The sequence below is a fragment of the Psammomys obesus genome, unplaced genomic scaffold, assembly GCF_907164565.1.
Source record: "Psammomys obesus unplaced genomic scaffold, mPsaObe1.curated_primary_1811, whole genome shotgun sequence".
In the NCBI taxonomy this organism is placed as follows: domain Eukaryota; kingdom Metazoa; phylum Chordata; class Mammalia; order Rodentia; family Muridae; genus Psammomys; species Psammomys obesus.
Genome location: NW_026590864.1, coordinates 1,551 through 18,701, shown reverse-complemented (window position 1 = coordinate 18,701; position 17,151 = coordinate 1,551). Strand labels below are relative to the sequence as shown.

At 46.8% G+C, this 17,151-nt stretch overlaps 1 protein-coding gene across 1 annotated transcript; it reads right to left on the bottom strand.

The window, feature by feature from the left end:
- Window positions 1-363: 363 nt before the first annotated feature.
- Window positions 364-16,902, bottom strand: Akap8 (A-kinase anchoring protein 8; the record flags this gene model as incomplete). The annotated part of the gene is given in 13 exon segments (XM_055609284.1): window positions 364-2,108; window positions 3,179-3,274; window positions 5,859-5,989; window positions 7,944-8,037; window positions 8,275-8,416; window positions 9,726-9,813; window positions 11,655-11,688; window positions 12,999-13,042; window positions 13,179-13,308; window positions 13,699-14,188; window positions 14,619-14,898; window positions 15,693-15,725; window positions 16,864-16,902. Coding segments are annotated over 13 exon segments (2,051 nt in total), but the record flags the coding sequence as incomplete, so codon positions are not given.
- Window positions 16,903-17,151: the final 249 nt, after the last annotated feature.

Sequence of the window (17,151 nt, the reverse complement as noted above, 5' to 3'; positions counted from 1 at the left end):
CTCCCACAGGCTGAGGCAGGAAAGCTGCCTAGGAAAACTTTCAAAAAAAAAAAAAATTGGAGCGATGTCATTAGGTTAAGGTGCTGGCTGCATGATGCACTGGATCCAAGACCCACAAGCTGTGGAAGGTTTTCCACAAGCTGTCCTCTGGCCTCCAAATGCACAGCACGGCATGTTCACATACACACAACTAAATAAGTCAATGTAAAGAACTGCTTGCCATGTGGTCCTAGGTACTAGCACGGGAACAGGGACACACACACACTCAGATCACATCTAACCAGCAACTCGTGAACAGAAAAGTTGTTGCCAGGCCTGTCTTGAAAAACAAAAAAACCAAGACAAACAAAAAGAACAGAAATGTCTCAGTGGCATCACTTTATTGCTTATTAAGTTTTGATATTGGTATTTCCAAAGTTCATCTCATATCCTCTAGTAATGAATGCTCCTTGACAGAAGTGCTGATGGAATTGCTGCATTATTTTACTGCCTTTTATAATAATTCTTCACTGGCTGATGTTTCCAAGATGTGAAATGTGTAGTCAGATGGACAAAGCAATTAATTTCAAAAGGGGGAAAATTATCATTCTGACCCTATAAAACCTGGTACAAAGACATGGTAAGCCTCCCATGCTCAGATGCAGAACTGCCAAAGAAAACTATTTGCTTAAATGAAACACCTTCACTTTAACTGTATGAGCTATGGAAACTTGTATTTGTCTTCCATTGATAGAGCAATTTCTTGTTTTCTTCCTAAATACTTTAAGTGGGAATAACAAGATTAAGAGGAAAAAAAAAATCTGCACCAGTAAGAGAGGTGGAACACAAAGAGGTGAGCCATCAGACTGACCAGCATTCACTCAACAGTGAGAACCATGCCTTTGGCAGTGCCATCATGCTAGAGGCTCAGGTGGGTATGCTCCTATAAAACAGCCCCCTATTGTGCGGCTTTTTCTGACCTCATGCACAGGCCACGGTCACATGGCAGATGTCTAATGTTAACAGGATGCTGCTACATCTGGTGAGGAACATAGAACACAGTGTATTATAAAACCAAAGCCCAGCTGAGCATGGCTGAACGTATACAGAACCAGGACTCCAAAGGCTGACACAGGAGGATTGAGTTTGAGGCTAGCTTGGGTCAAGGAAGATGCTATCTTAATGCCAAAGCGAAAATAAAGGCTTTAAAAATTTATCTGATCGTAGGCAGGTCCATTTACTGGTGAGGGGGCACAATGTCAGTTCTCACCCACTTGGTGGTTGAACCTTATGTCCCACACCATGTGCCATGCAGGTGAATAAAGGGAATTCCCTTAAACAACAAAAATGATATCCTTATCAAGCTGCTTCCCAAGTAAAAAAACAAAACCAACCACACCTTCACATTCTGTGAGTTTCAGTATTTAACAAGTTATCAGCAAGATCTACTTTTATTATTCTAACTGCAGTGCACAGACAGCCATCACAGGCCACTTGGAAAACGGTTTACCTCTTTTCGTATTCTAACAGAGGGGGGAAACCATCCACTGTATAGCATCAATCCTTGACGTACACTGGGAAGGAGATGGCCAAGTCTTTTTACCAAACACATTCCCCAGTGCTGCTTACAAACCAAAGATAGCACATGATACCACTTCCCTTTAAACAGGGAGAAAAGGTCATTCTGGGGGAGTATCTTTGGACTCCGCATCAGTTTGTTCCACTTCATCTTCCATGATTCCTGGGATAGCAACAGGTATGTGGCTTTCGGCCTCTGCTGCTGGCACAATGACTTCATTTCTGGCCTCAGCAGCTTCACTTCTGGCCTTGTCTTCAGTGTTCCCGCTTTCAGGCGCTGTTTCACAGGTCTGCTCCTCTGGCAGCTTTTCAGTGTGGGGGTCACTACTGGCCTCTGTTGTATCTGCAGGGCCTCCCACTTCATCTAGGACTTCTTTATGCTCTGTGGCCGGTTCTCCTTCCCCCTCTACAGCCCTCACTGCTGCTGTAATCACCTCTGCTAATACTTCTGCAGCTACCTCCTCTGGTGTCTCCTTCTCCTCTCCTCCTACATTCTCATCTCCTTCTGTCTCAAGGTCAGCAGCAGTTTCATTGACAAAAGGATCCTCACCCTGGACAGAAAGGGAACACAGATCAGTGCCCCAGCCCAACAGCAGCCCAGCTTAGGAGGAGTTCTTGTTTTCAGGGCCAGAGTCTGCAAAGCAGCAGCCTACAAGCAGGAGACAGCAACCTTCAAAGTTCACAGATTAGATTAAGTTTGGTTGGGTAATTTTTATTTTTTGGTTTTTTTGAGACAGGGTTTCTTTGTGTAACAAGCCCTGGTTGTCCTGGACCCTCTTCATAGAGAAAGCTGACTTCAAACTCAGAGAGATCCAACTGCCTCTGCCTCCCAAGTGCTTGGATTAAAAGCATGAACCACCATGCCTGGCTTGGTTAGTTTATTTTTATTTATTGAGAATTTCTCATGAGTGGTCTCTGTCTTCCTCAAATTCATGGCCTACTATCTGTTAATTAACACACATATTTTGGTGTATTGAGGATTAAACCCAAGTCATCATATATGCTAAACAAGCGCTCCACCACCAGCACCACCCATGGAGCCTGTCTATGCTGTTTTCAGCCTACTGTTAACAATGGTCCTGGCCGGCCTCAAATTCAGTAATCCTCCTATCTGGCTCCCAAGTGCTATTATTACAGGTGTGTGCCACCACACAACCTTAGTACCTAATATTTCCTGTATAGTTTGACTTATTTCATTGTTTTGAGGCCAGGTCTTGCTATGCTGCCATGCTGATCTCAATTTCCTGGGCTGAACTGATTGATTCTCCCTTGGCTCCAGAGTAGCTACAACTATAGGCATGTCACTCTATCCAGCTTGCATGCTCTCTGAAGAGCACATGACCAGCACAGCTCAGTCCTTCAGAGCTCACAGTCTTGTCTTTTCTGTGTTGAGTGTGCATAGCATAATGCAGTTATCCCCCGAACAGCACTACAACCCAAGGTCACAGGTAAGGAACCAAGTCTCTAGAAACCCCCACTGTCACATATCTAACCCTCATGTGTTCTCATGTCTTTCCTTCTTTTTAAAACTCAGAAATGATGAACACTGCACCCTAACTACATTCTATACAAATCTTTCATCCCCAAAACTTTGTGGTCCACTAGATTCCCGAACACAAACCTTGAGGTATTTTTCCAGCATCTTCACTATATGTTTGTTGTTCAAAACGCTCTTAGCCACATGGAGACTTGTTTTCTTGAACTGTTCAGCAGCCAACTGCAAAGGCAACCAAAAGTAGGCTTTTAAAAGTAGCCAAGAGAACCCAGAGGACTAGCCGGGGTGTGTGGTGGTTAGTTTAACTGTCAACTTGACACAACCCAACCCTCCAGCTAAAGCCTCAGTGCTGTAGTGCCTGGATCAGGCTGGCCTGGTCAGTGGGGTGGCACCAGCTACTGGACCATGTGAGACAACTAGCTAAGCACTAAGCACACAGGCGCTCCTATACTGTACCACAACCTGATTTGCTAGTGAAACCCTTTTTCTGCTAAGTTGTCTTTCGTTAGGGTATTTTATCACTAAGCAATGAAACTGGAGGTTTGGGGGCCGGAGAAATGGCTCAGGGGTTAAGAGTGGTGACTGCTCTTCCAGAGGACCTGGGTTCAATTCGCAGAAACCACATGGTAGCTCTCAACTTTCTCTAAGTCCAGTTCCAGGGGATCTGGTACCTTTACACAGACAGACAAGGATGAAGGCAAAATATTAACGAACATAAAATAAATCAGAAAAAAAAGAAAGGAAGGAAGGAAAGAAAGGAACTAGGTCACTATGTCAAGTTTTCAAGACACACAACTGCCATCTTTATTTTGGAGGAAAATCTCAGAATGCCAAAAACCCCACAAAATTGAAGTACCAGACAGCCCCTGAAGGGAAAGCAGTGCAACCAAGTGGGAAGGTCATAAAACAAAAAGCAGGTATGACCATGTAAGACCGTGTACCATGTGTACTCAGTGAGACTATCTCCAAACCAACCAACCAACCAACAAAATCAAAACAACCCAAACAAAAAACAAACAAACCCCCAAACAACAAAATAAAAAGTTGTGTGGACTAAAGAGGGAAGGGCAAAGCTTTTGAGGTTACAGTGCCCTCACAGTAAGTCCTAGCAGCACCAGCTAAAACCTTACAGACTGGGCAAAGCATGCTGGTGCACAGCTTTGATACCAGCCCCTACTTAGCCGTCTCTCCAGCCATGTCTAAAAGCAGCTCACTGCTTCATGACTTCTCTTTTCATATACTAACCACTTGCTTGTAGATTGTTCTGCTGGTCTTGGAAGGCCCTAAAAGAACTGGAGAGACGTTCTTTGGCTAACAACACTTTTTGCTGTTGAAGAGGATCCAGGGTTGGTTCCTAGTAGCCACATGGAGTCTCTAAATACAGTTAAAGGGGATCTGGAGCTTTTCTGACATCCACGGGCACCAGTGTACAGTTATAACAATAAGTAACAGGTAAAACAATCATACAGCTAAAATAAAAATAAATCTAAAAAGAAAAAAGAAAAAAAAAAAAAAAAAAAAAAAAAAAAAGCAAGCAGTAAGAGATGAGATGGAGCCCAGGGGTGGTGGAGTTGTCCTTTAACCATAGCACTGGAAGGCAGAGGCAGGCGGATCTGTGGAATTCGGGGTGGGGAGCAGTATTGTCTTGATTGAGATGCTAACCCAGTAGCCAGCAATGCAGCCACACCCACTGTTTTGTTTCAGTAGCTGCTTTTGCAAATCGATAGCAGTCATGCCACACAGAGCAGATCAGATGTTCTGGGCCTACAGAACCTCCTAATGGCAGGGAACTGACTTCTTGCTCCCTTCAAAAAACAAACTCCAAGGACACTCAAGTCTCCTATCAAAAGGCCCGGTATTTGCAAAGGACCTAATGCATATGCTCCCTATATTTTAGCTGAGTTAGCCTAACATAACTAATGCTGCGCAAATGGCTATGATAAGGTATTGGTTGGGGAGCATTTAAAAGAATTGCAAATGCTTTCAATCCCCAGTTATTACAAACTGTGATTGTAGGATTTACAGGGGAAGATCAACGGTATTGCTCAGACTTTTTTTTTTTTTAAGTTTTTTTCGAGACAGGGTTTCTCTGTATAACAATCCTGGCTGTTCTGGACACTGTAGATCAGACTGATCTCGAACTCACAGAAATCTGCCTGCTTCTGCCTCCCTGAGTGCTGGGATTACAGATGTGCACCACCATGCCTGGCTTGATCAGACTTTTTTGTTGTTGCTGAAAAAACTAGCAATAACAAAACCTTGCTAATCCGCAGGCTAAACCTTTAGCCTCTGCCTCATCATAAGGGGAAGACAAAAAGGGAAGTTGGTCCTCAAGGCCACTGAACTCTCAATAGCTGTTAGCCTCACCTTACAGAAACCCAGCAACTGGGAAACTTGGTGTAATCTGTAGAAAACAGTTTCAATTTAGCTATTATATCCAGGCAATCCATGCACCAGTTTCTGTGTCTTTTATCCCTTTCTCTTTTTAAGAAACAGGGCCAGGCTAGGCGTGGAGGCATACACCGTTAATCCTTGGGAGGCAGAGGCAGGTAAATCTTTTGAGTTCTAGGCCAGCCTGTCTGAAACCAAGGAGAGAGAAAGAACAAGAGAATGAAAGCCTGCCTCTTAAATCAGCTTCCAAGTAGGTGGGAATACCAGGTACTTTCATTTTAGCAATCTGGAGTGAAGGTTGCAGGAAGATGACAGGCTTGCTGCAAGACCTGATAGCAACAAGAGCGTTCCTGATACAACACACAAGGGTCTAACCTCATTCAACCGGCAGCCAGCCGGCATCAAAACTATTTACCCTTCGATTATGGTTATGGTCCACAGAGTGCAGATGCCGCTGGAGAAGCTGGTGCTGGGCAGGAATCAGCATATCACAGGCCAAGCAGTGTGCAGCTTCAATCTTCTTGAAGAAATGTTCCTGGCCAATCCCTGGAATGGAACCAAACAAGCAGTTTTCTCCCTCCTCCCAGCAAGGTCCACATGGTCTCCTCTGGCCACCCTCCTGTATGTTTGTTCCCATAGGAGATCTGGCCCACTGTGAAGAACGATTTGTCGAAACATCATCCTTCCAGCTGTGTCTACACCAAGGAGAGAACCATCAGGTTGCTTCATACCATTCTCATAAGCTGTTATGCAGTTGTGTGTAGCTTTCAAAGAATCAAAAAAAATGCTATGTAAGGTACCAAGGATGAAAAGCAATCAATAGTTCTACTTGGCTGTAAAGCCTATGAACCACAACGAAGTTTAAAAGCTCAGTTATGTTCCCTGTCTTGGCGCCTACCATAGACGCCTCTGAAAGACTCCACTGAGAGATATTGAAGCGGAGGCCGAGACTCACAGCCAAAGAAGGGGGCAGATGGACTGGATGGGGGGGGGGGGGCTGGTGAACAGGACAGGAGCTCCAAAAGGAGGCCAGCAGAGACAAAACAAAACAAAACAAAAACAAAAACCCCAGCCAACCAACCAAACAAACAAAAAAACTGGGCCTTGGGGGCCCTGCAGCGGCTGATATCCCAACCAAGGTCCAAGCATGGAGAGGACCTAAAACTACTGCTCGGATACAGCCCATACAATACACTTAGTTTCCAAGTGGGTTCCCTAGTAAGGGGAGCAGGGTTGTCTCTGGCGTGAACTCAGTGGCAGCCTCTCTGATCACCTCCTCTTGGAGGGTGCAGCCTTGCCAGGCCACCAAAGAAAGACAATTCAGCCAGTCCTGATAATACATGACAGACTTGGGTCAGACAGAAGGGGAAGAGGACCTCCCCTATCAATGCACTAGGGGAGGGGCACAGGAGGAGAAGAGGAAGGGTGGATGGAATTGGGAGGAGTAGAGGGAGGGGGCAACAGCCAGGATACAAAGTGAATAAATTGTAACAAATTATAATAATTAATAAACAAAACAAAAACCACCCAGTTATGCAGCTGGTACCATGACAAAGGCCAGCCTGGTCTACCAAGAGTCTGGGACAGCCATAGCTATACAAACAAAACTTGCCTTCTGGCGTGCAGGTGTACATGGAGGCAGCTCTGCATACATAATAAATACATCTTAAAAAAACAAACAACCAAACCAAACAATAACAAACTCAAGTTATGTTATGTAAATATGTTTCTGTTTGAATCCTAGGTGTGGGATATGGGTCAGCCTTAGTTTACACAGCTTATAACAGCCTCTTGAGGCTTGGAGAGTGGTGTGTGGTCTTTGTCATCTGGAGTTAGTAGAATTCTAAGGACACTGGGCGAGTATACATACCAGAACCTAGAGAGAGGATGGAGTTTCCAGGAGAAGGACAGAGGAGGAAGGCATATCCTGGCGACTGAGATTGCTATTTTCACAAAGAACCTGATGAAACTAACCATCTAGAACTAAGTCAAAAGAAGTCTACATCTTCTTTCTCTTCTAACCTTTCTCTCCTACCTAGGGTTGGGGGTTTGGAAGGGAAGTAGAGGCTTAAAGAACTACAAATAAAGTAGAGCTATACAGACCTCTGCACTCCCCCCTTTTTTTTTTCTCCCTTTCTTTTTTCTTCTTCAATCAATTCATTTTATACGTATGGGCATTCTGTCTGTAATCACGTCTATGCAGAGAAGCCAAAAGAGCATTGGAGTCTCTGGAACTGGAGCCACAGAGGACTGTGAGCTGCTATGTGGTAATAAGAAACAAACTCAGGAGGCAGAGGCAGAGGCAGGTGGATCTCTGTTCCAGGACAGACACAGACAAAGACAGACAGAGACAGAGACACACCCACCCACCCACCCTTGTCCTGAAAAACAGGAAAGACTCAAACCTGAGTCCTCTGAAAGAGCAGCCAGCCTGCACTGAGTCATGTTCTGCACCTTTAAGAGCATGCAGAATAACTTGGACACTGGGTTCACAATTTACCTTTGAATGGATCTGGTTTGGGTTTAGGGCTCTCCTTCTCCAACAATTCCTGACGCCTCTTCTCAATTTTCTTATTCCTGTTTATGATGTACTCCTAGAAGCGTTGAAGAGACACCACCAAATGAAATGAGAACATAGCACTCTCGGCGTTTCTCAACTGCAGAGTGGGAGAAGGTGCTACTGTGGCAGCTTGATGGGAAAAACCTGCTGTGGTCAGAGCTATTATCATTTTGACACAGAAACATCAACAACAGCTTCAGTTTGTAAAAAGAAATTGGATGATTCCTCTTGACCCTTCCAAAGTTATTTAGAAACACTGCACACCCTTTACCTGGAGGAACTCCACTGTCTTGTCAGGCAGTTTGGTACTTATAAACCTCAACGTCTCTTTGTGAAATTTGCTTTGCAGATGTTTTTGAATTTCTTCATCTTCAAAGCTACGAAACTTGCATACAGAACAAGCAAACTGAATCCTAGAGAGAACACAGAAAGAAGTGGTAGTGCACAGACCACCAGCTCATCTTTGGGTACAGAAACGCAGTGGGCCAGCCTTGAAAACATTTCAGGAAAACTATTCCATCAGTTGTTTGACAATCTCTCTGGGCCAAAGGGAGAAGAGGAGACATTCACAGGTCTCCAGAAAGAGCTGATGAGAAACTATTAAAGAGTCATGGGGACAATCCCTGTTGCAATTCTATTCTGCGCTCTAACAATCCCTGTTTTTTTCTAAACAGGGTTTCTCTGTTTAGTCCTGGCTGTTCTCAAGCTTAAGAGATCTGCCTGCCTCTGCCTCCTTAGTGCTGGAATTAAAGGCATGTGATAGTATGTCCAACTCTCTCTTGACAATTTTAAATGTCTTTGAAATCCTTGTTCATTAGTACAGACACAAAAGATTAAAAAACAAGAGAGGAGGAAGAAAAAACAAAACAAAACAAAACAACCTAGGCACACGGCCAGATATAACTCACTCCCTTGGTACTTGGATGCTTTGAGTTCCACTCCCAATATCAAAGAAATAAAAGTCACCCCACTTTGAGTAGCATGGAAATAGACCCTGTCATTTAGAAATCACGTGGTATGAACTGTCCGTGAGATCAGAAGTCCTCCTCCACCTTGTTTCTGAGACAGGATCTCTCATCAAATAGTACACCGGATCCTTCGGTCTCATCCCCAACACTGCCAAGTTTCCAGATGTACATAGCTGTGCAAGACTTTTGTTGTAGGTGCTTTAGGTCCGCATCTCCCCAGACCAAATGGCTTTTTAAAAATTTCATTTATCAAGCGGGGCATGGTGGCGCATGCCTGCGAGTTCGAGGCCAGCTTGGTCTACAAGGTAAGTCCAGGACAGCCAGGGCTACACAGAGAAAATAAATAAACGAAATAACAAATTTCAATTATCGGGGGTGGGTGTGGGTGAGACATCTTTCACACACCTAAGTTGTATCTTCCATCAACCTGGCTAAGGTTTCTTTCTTTTTTAAAGATCTACTATGTATACAGTGTCCTGTCTGCATGTATGCTTGTAGGCCAGAAGAGGACACCAGATCTCATTATAGATGGTTGTGAGCCACCATGTGGTTGCTGAGGATTGAACTCAGGACCTTTGGAAGAGCAGCCTCTAAGCCACCTCTCCAGCTCCACTGCCCAAGATTTCTTGACAGCTGGAGTTACATCAAAACAAAATGTTGTGCATTACAGGGGAGCCTGGAAAGACAGATGGTGCCCAGGTGTGACCGCCTTCAGCTGTGATGTTTAACTAGGGCTGTCTCACCAAAGCCTCACCTGTCAGCTGCTCTGTCCCGCATCCTGTCTCTCCTCCTTTGCTTCTCCCGCCTCTTCTTCACATCCTCGTCCTCATCCTCTTTTTCTCCTGTAACAGAAAAGTCCCCTCGAGACACTGAGGAGCCTGCAGGAGGGGCCAGCTCCAGGGCCAAGTTGGATGCTGCCGCTCAGCAGCTACACCTTGTGCCCAGCTTCCACCTCTTATGGCAGGGCCAGGGTACCCCAGGCACTGAGGAGCTGGTAGAGGTTCCTGACGTACCAGGACCTTTGATGAGGACCCAGAGGAGTTGCCTCACTCCTCCCATGGCCTGATGGGCAGAGGCCCATCCCACTCATGGCCACCTACTCTGTTCTGTCCCAGCCTGCTTATACAATATAGCACTCTGTTGTTGGGTCTTCTCCCACGTCACTCAAAGAGCTGCAAATATCCCCACAGAGGGAGCAGCTGGAAGGCCTCAGGAAATAAAGAAAGCTGCACTGCCACCCTCCATCCCACCTCTAGGTGGGCTGTGGTGACCGTCCTGTTGGCCTCACCCAAACTAGGGACTCAGCAGGTCTGACAGTCCTTGCTGGCCCAATCTCTATCTTCAACTTACAAAACCAACAACCTTGGACTTTCCCAAGGCAGAGTGGGAAGCAATCCTAGAAACAAAAATGGGAAGAGACCAACTGGTCCTCCCATCCATTCCCTGGGGCTGGCATAGCTCCCAGGACAGTCCTGTGGCCAGCATCTCAGCATAAGACCACGCCAGATCCCCAGGCTCAGGGCCAGGGCTGGATGCTGAAAAAAGGTTGGATAAGCATCTGAACTGTAACCCCTACCCCTGATGCCAGTCCCGAGACTGTCCCACGAAGATGGCGACCGGCGTGCGCTGCTCAGAAGCCTCTCAAAAGGACGTGTGGGACTTTTGGCAAGAGGTCACTGCCTGAAACTATGACTGCTGTTTAATAGCAAAGTCATCCCGGTTGGGTAGCAGGACCTGTGCGCAACAAACATGTCACCTTTGCTTTAGCATTTACCCGGCTGCATGAGCTGCTGAATGCTAGGGGGTGGGGCGGGGTGATTCCAAGCTGTGGACAAAACTGTAATGTGTGGGCTGGAGGACACCTGAGGGTTAGCTAACCCGCGAACCTGGAAGGAGCCAAGGGCCTTCAGATTATAGGTGAGGAGGGGCTAGCCTATGATCCTTGAGGGTAACCATCTAGTCCAGGCCCACAGAACAGAGAGGAAGACAAGTAGCTCCTGGCTAAGCCTAAAGCCTTGCAGCTCAGGCTGATTCTCCAAGTCACCCTTGGGGTATAAGCTTTGTTGGGCTTTTGGGTTTCTGGCCCTACAACTGACAAGTCCTGTTTGTTCAGTGATAAACGCCTTGAGATATGGGCCTGCATGCACCTTACAGGCCACCCTCCCAAGACCAACCACAGTAGGCATTTTCTCTCTGTCCACAGGTACTGAAGCTGCCAGTATTTCTGGCAGAGGCCAGGGTACACAGACTGAGGCTCACAACTGAGGAAAAAAAAAAAAAAAAAAAGACAAAACAACCCCCTACTAGATGGTGGGTATAGAGACGATGGGCCAGAATGATGGAAAGAAAATGGAAATAGAAAAGGGGCCTCTTTTTCTCCAGACTGCCGAAATTCACTTTCCTATCACGGGCATCACAGAAACCCAGAGATGGGCTCCCCAACTCCTACGACTTGTACCCACTGAGGCAAAGGAACCCCTTTCAAGCAAATCCCCCACCAAACACTGGAGCCTAGCTTTGGAGTTAGTTCCCACAGTTAGGTCCACTGCACAGCTGCAATTCCTCTGCCATGAGCCATGAAGGTCTCCATGAAAGTCTGTTTTACTCAGAAGCTGGCTGGGAGCTGGGTAACGAGTGTGGGTCAGAGAGAGAAAGGCTGCAAAAGATACTGAGTGATGCCTACCTCTCTGCTTCCTGATGTCACAGAATTCATCCTCCTGAAAAAAGGCATATGCAATGTCAGGCAGTGAGGGAGACAGGTCCAGAGTTCTCGCTAAGCAGCCCAGGCCCTAATACCTAGCATGCTGTCTCACCATATGTTTTGGTCTGCTATGGTGCCGGGAGATGAGGCAGCTCTGGGGAAACCTCAGAACCATAGAGCAGAGCTCAAGTGCCCTGTTATAATTCATTGCCGTTACAAGACGATGAGGGTTTTTTTTTTTTTTTTCTTCTTCTACAGCCACCAACTTGGTTCTCTTCAAAGTGACAGAACCTGCCTGGTGGCAAAGACATACCATACAGTTCTGTACTACAGAACAAGAGCTCATCCATTGGCAGGGGAAATAGCTCCAGTCTGTGGCATTGTAATTCCAGCACCAACTGGAAACGGGCCTTCCCAAATTTCCAAGTGTGTCTTTAGTATTCTAACAAATTATGGTAAATACAGATCCTAGGATGACCTAAGCAGAACAAATGTCTTAAGCAGATCTAGAACTACAGATGTCCAGCCTTAAGAGCTAGGACAACTGAATGAGGAACAAGCAAGATTCTTCGAAAAGCTTCTCTTTTCTTCTCAGGAAAGAACACTTGGAGATCATGTTTTTTTTTTTTTTTTTTTTTTTTTAAAGATAGTTTCTCTGTGTAGCCTTGGCTGTCCTGGACTTGCTTTGTAGACCAGGCTGGCCTTGAACTTAAGAGATCTACCTGCTTTTGCTTCCCAGATCATGGCTTAAGCCCTGGACTCTATCTCCTGCCACCCCCCAAAGCAAAGCTATTTAAGATCCTGTTAGTCCACCCTCACCTGCTCTCCACCTGACCACCAGAAGTACAAAGAGGGAACTTTCTAACACCACGTGCAGGGAGTTAAGTCCCCTTCTCAGGAATGTGGTGTGGCCCAAGACTGGCCTCTGCTGCCACTCCCCAGTGACTGGCTATCAGCAGCAGCCTGCAGAGCCCCACAAATAGAAGGCTGATGGCTAGACTCAACACTGTGAGGCAAGGAAAAAGGTTTGGGAGCTTTTTAAGAAAGAGAACAGTGGATAATATCCCTGGGATGCCTGCTCTTTTCAGAAGGGAAATTGATCTAAGGGCAAGGAGGGAAAGTTGAGGGGGCAACTAGGAAGAGTGGTTGGGAGGAGAAACTGTGGTGGAGATTTAATGTGTGAGGGAAGAATTGAGAGAGAGAAAGAACGAGAACAGTTGTTACAGGATGCACACAAAAGATCAGTTTTTCCACGTGCGTGAGGAAGAGCGCTGAAGGACAGAAGAAAGCAAGCCCAGACAGAGAGAACCCACAAGGTGAACTCACCCCCCTGAAGTCTTCATCTGACCGGAAGTCACCAACTCCATCATCTGCCAGGCACAGGGACAGAAATATTAGCCCCTAGGGGGATGGCCTCCAGAGCATTCTCATTCTCCCAAGCTCAGAGACCAGACTGACAACAGATTCATCTTACGCCCACCTGGCTCAGTGATCCCCAGAGCATACCGTTTTCAGATAGATCTCCTTCACTGTCAGCACGGGCCAGTTTGGCATCAGGTTCTTCATACAGTGGAAACTGCTTCCGCTTCCTGCCCATGCTGTCTGGTCCAAAGCGCTCAAATCCCCTCCTTCTGGGCTATAGATACAAACACATGCATGTAGTACTAACCTGGGCCAGTAAGATGCCCCACAAATAAAGACCTGCATTTGTAAGAACAAAGGCAGGAAAAAGCCTTAAAGAAGCAAGTGACACTAGAGTTGGAGTCCAAAACTCATGTCATGCTTGAAGAAGCCAGACACACAAAGGTACATGTGATATTCTATTGCTATGGAATATCCACAACAGGCCAACTCAGGGATGGCCGATGAGCTGATGGAGACATCTAAAACTTACTGAAAGTGCAACTACACACTGGAAAGTAAGGGCATCTCACAGTACACGGAGGCACACAGCTTTATTTACCTCAATAAAGCTGTTAGGAAGGCGGGGGGGGGGGGGAGGCCTGACAGACCTCGGTGCACTTACCCAATCCCGAATCCGAGTCTGGGACCGGCCACATCCATAAGGTATGGTGTTACCAAAACCGCCCACCCCCTGCATCCCCACAATGCCGTAGTCAGGGGCCATGGACTGGGAGAAGAGAGAAGGCGGTGGCCTGTTGGTGGAGGGCCCACCTAGCCCACGTCCGCCCATGTAGTTCAGCTCATTCCAGGTAGTAGAGAGGGGCTCTGAGGAAGCTGAGGGTGGCATGAAGGGGTCGCTACGTATGAAGGTGCTGGAGTTGTTCCGGTCCTGGAAGCGGCCCTGGCCCTGGCCCCGGCCCCTGAAGAAGCCATCAAGGGAACCCCGTTCTGGGGCTGGGTCCCGACAGTCGTTGAATGTCCCACCAAAGCTACCGTTTCGGTCAGTCCCCAAGTCAAAGTCATAATCATAACTGTAGCCGGGGCGATAGGGATTATGCTCAGGCAAGCAGGGCCTGGAGCTGTAGGGTTCGTATGGCTGGAAGCGGAATGAGCTGCAAAGGAAGTACACACCTTGTCAGGAGCAGCCAGGAGCCTGGCTAAGCCACCCAGGGCACCTAACATCTAACTTTCGCTTAACTTTAAACTAAGATGACCCCCTCGCGTTCAAAACAAAACACCAAACCACCCGGTATCCACCTAACTGCCCAGGAGGCAAATCGGCCTAAGACCCTCATTCAGACATTGCTAACACAGAAAGAGCATGATGCCTTTAACAGATGAAGAAAGAATCTTGGGTTAACCTCAATCAGCCAACAGTTTAAGAAACCTTCAATGAGGTCCTATTGCAGGGACCCTCCCACTGGGGTCCAGCTCCTGTCTAACACAGTTGAGCAGGGAAGAGGTCTTTCCCAAAGAGCTGCTACCCATCCCATCTGACTCAACAAAGGGACTCCACCAAGAGAGGGTTAAGGCCATAATCACCTGTCTCGGTCCTGCATGCCCTCCCCACCGCTGCTGGTCCCACCCCTGCCTCCTTCCTTGGACAACATGTCCAAACGTTGATTGATCTTGGCAATGAGCGAGTCAGAGTTGTCAGCGCATGGCTCTGGGGCAAAAGAGGCCATATGCATGGCAGAACTCCCAACTGCTAGGCCACCATCACTGGCCTTGGTGGCCTCCCATGAGGCTGGGCCATAACTATAGGGTGCTCCTGCAGAGACACTGGTGTTCTGGGTGTTGTAGTAGTTGTAGTTTTCATAACCTATTAGAAGAAAGAGGAATCATGTTAGAACTCAGCACATGAGGCTGTGCATGACGTCCTTGTCTGCAGGGGAGCACTCTCTGCCCACCAGGAAGAAAAAAGTTATGGAACCAAGTACCACCAGCATCACACCACAACACACAAGTGATCAAAGACAAGTGGCCAGACTGTATTAGGTTTTCTTTAGGAGACAGTAGGATGGGACTAGAGAGACTGGCTGCTCTTCCAGAGGTCCTGAGTTCAATTCACAGCAACCACATGGGAACTGATGCCCTCTTCTGAGATGCAGGTGTACATGCAAACAGAGCATTCATACGTTAAAAAAAAAAAAAAAATTAAAAATTAAAATTTTGCTGGGCAGTGGCAGCACACGCCTTTAATCCCAGCACTTGGGAGGCAGAGGCCAGCCTGATCTAAAGAGCAAGCTCCAAGACAGCCCAGGCTACAAAGAGAAACCCTGTCTTGAAAACCCAAAGACAGCAGGACTTGTTTCCTAATCAAAGCCAGAGGTAGCCAAGAGCCTCAAAATAGCAGTTCACAGTACTGGCAAGGGTATTTGAAAGCTGCTGTTCCCACATTGTATCCACAATCCCTCTCTAACAAGCTCAAACTCCCCTCCAGGCTAGCCTAGCTCTGGCACTCCTAAGCACCCAGTGTCCAGCAACCTTTCTTCTGCTAGCCACAACAGAGGTGTATACACAGCCACATGGGGAGTAGGGACGTGTACCTCAGCCCCTTTGGATGGCTGTTTAAGAGCCTTACTTGCCCACCTTAAGATTCCTTTCAGGTCTTACCTTGCCAGCTGGCCATACCGCTTCCGTATGTACCTTAGGGAAAACAACACAGAAGCACTTCAATGCCAGAATTACAGCTTCCCTAAGGACAACCACCACCTCAATGCACTAGAAAACAGGGTGTGATGGTAGTGGCAGTGGTCCTTAGCATTTTCATGTTTTACAGAGTGAGTATAAGCATCAACAATTCTCTCCCCCGACAAGCCTGACTTCTCCCATGAAAACTATGGAAAGAAAGGTACAGAGTGGGCCCAGGATGGTGATCCACACTGCAATGCCAACTGAGAGGCCAGTGTGGCCTGGAGCCTCAGAGAGACCCCTACACAGGTTCAGTTCTCACCAGGAGCCAAACCTGGTGACTGGCAATCCTGCTAATATAGGACATTGATGGAAAATCACATTCTTAACCCAACAAGAGTGTATCACGTGGCAGAGGTTTCCTGAGATCTCCTCCTGGGACACATGGGGATATACAGAAAAGTGGCTTGCCCCCAATGGTATCAGGAATATGTTCCAGGATTGGAAAACAGGGGAAGACTTTGTTTCCTGGAATGGGTTGTGTGTGGGGCAGGTTCTAGCCTCAGAAAAGGGAAAAAAAAAGAAAAACCAAAACCACACACAACACACAAAAAAAAACCCCTAGGTCACATCCAGCCTTCCATCTATTTTTGTAATTCCAGCACTCTGGGAGGCAGAGGCAGGTGGAACTCAGTGAGTTCAAGGCCAGCCTGGTCTACAAAGCAGGTGTAGGGCAACCAAGGCTACACAAAGAAACCTTGTCTCAAAAAAACAAACAAACAAACAAAACACAACCCCTCCCCCCCAAGATTTTATCTCTCTAAATGGTCACAGGAAAAGTATGTCAAAACAAAAACATTCCATGACATGGCAAATATAATAGGAATGCACAATAGTACACACAAACTAACAGAGGTGGATGGGTACTACAGTCTGAAAGCACACTGGGTGGTGGTAGGTAGGGAGTGATACAGGCAGCATTCCACCACGAACCAGCGTCCACTCCCTTGCAGCACTCAAGCAACTATTCTTCCTTTATAGCCAGGAAGAAAGGGAAATTGTACCCTGGTAAGGACGTATGTGGGGCTCTACTACAGAAGGGCATGCAGCAGGGGAAACCAACAATGTAACCCATCAAGCAAGAACCACTTACCCTGGGTGTTGGCAGGTCCAGCACTCCAGGCCCCGTAGCCTATGAAAAAGATGTGTCAAGATTCTATCCAACAACCAAGAAAATGTGGGTTCTGATAACCTCAAAAGTCTAAAAGCAATTCCTTTTCAGAGGTGTCAACTTACAATGAGGGGATACAATCTAGAACACCTCCCTCCCTGAAGGACCCCCCCCAACCATCACATTCTAACTGGCTGAGCTGAGGTCAAAGCAGAAAATGAAGTAAGGGAACTGAGTTTGGAGGGCACAGGACACAACATTAGGCCATAG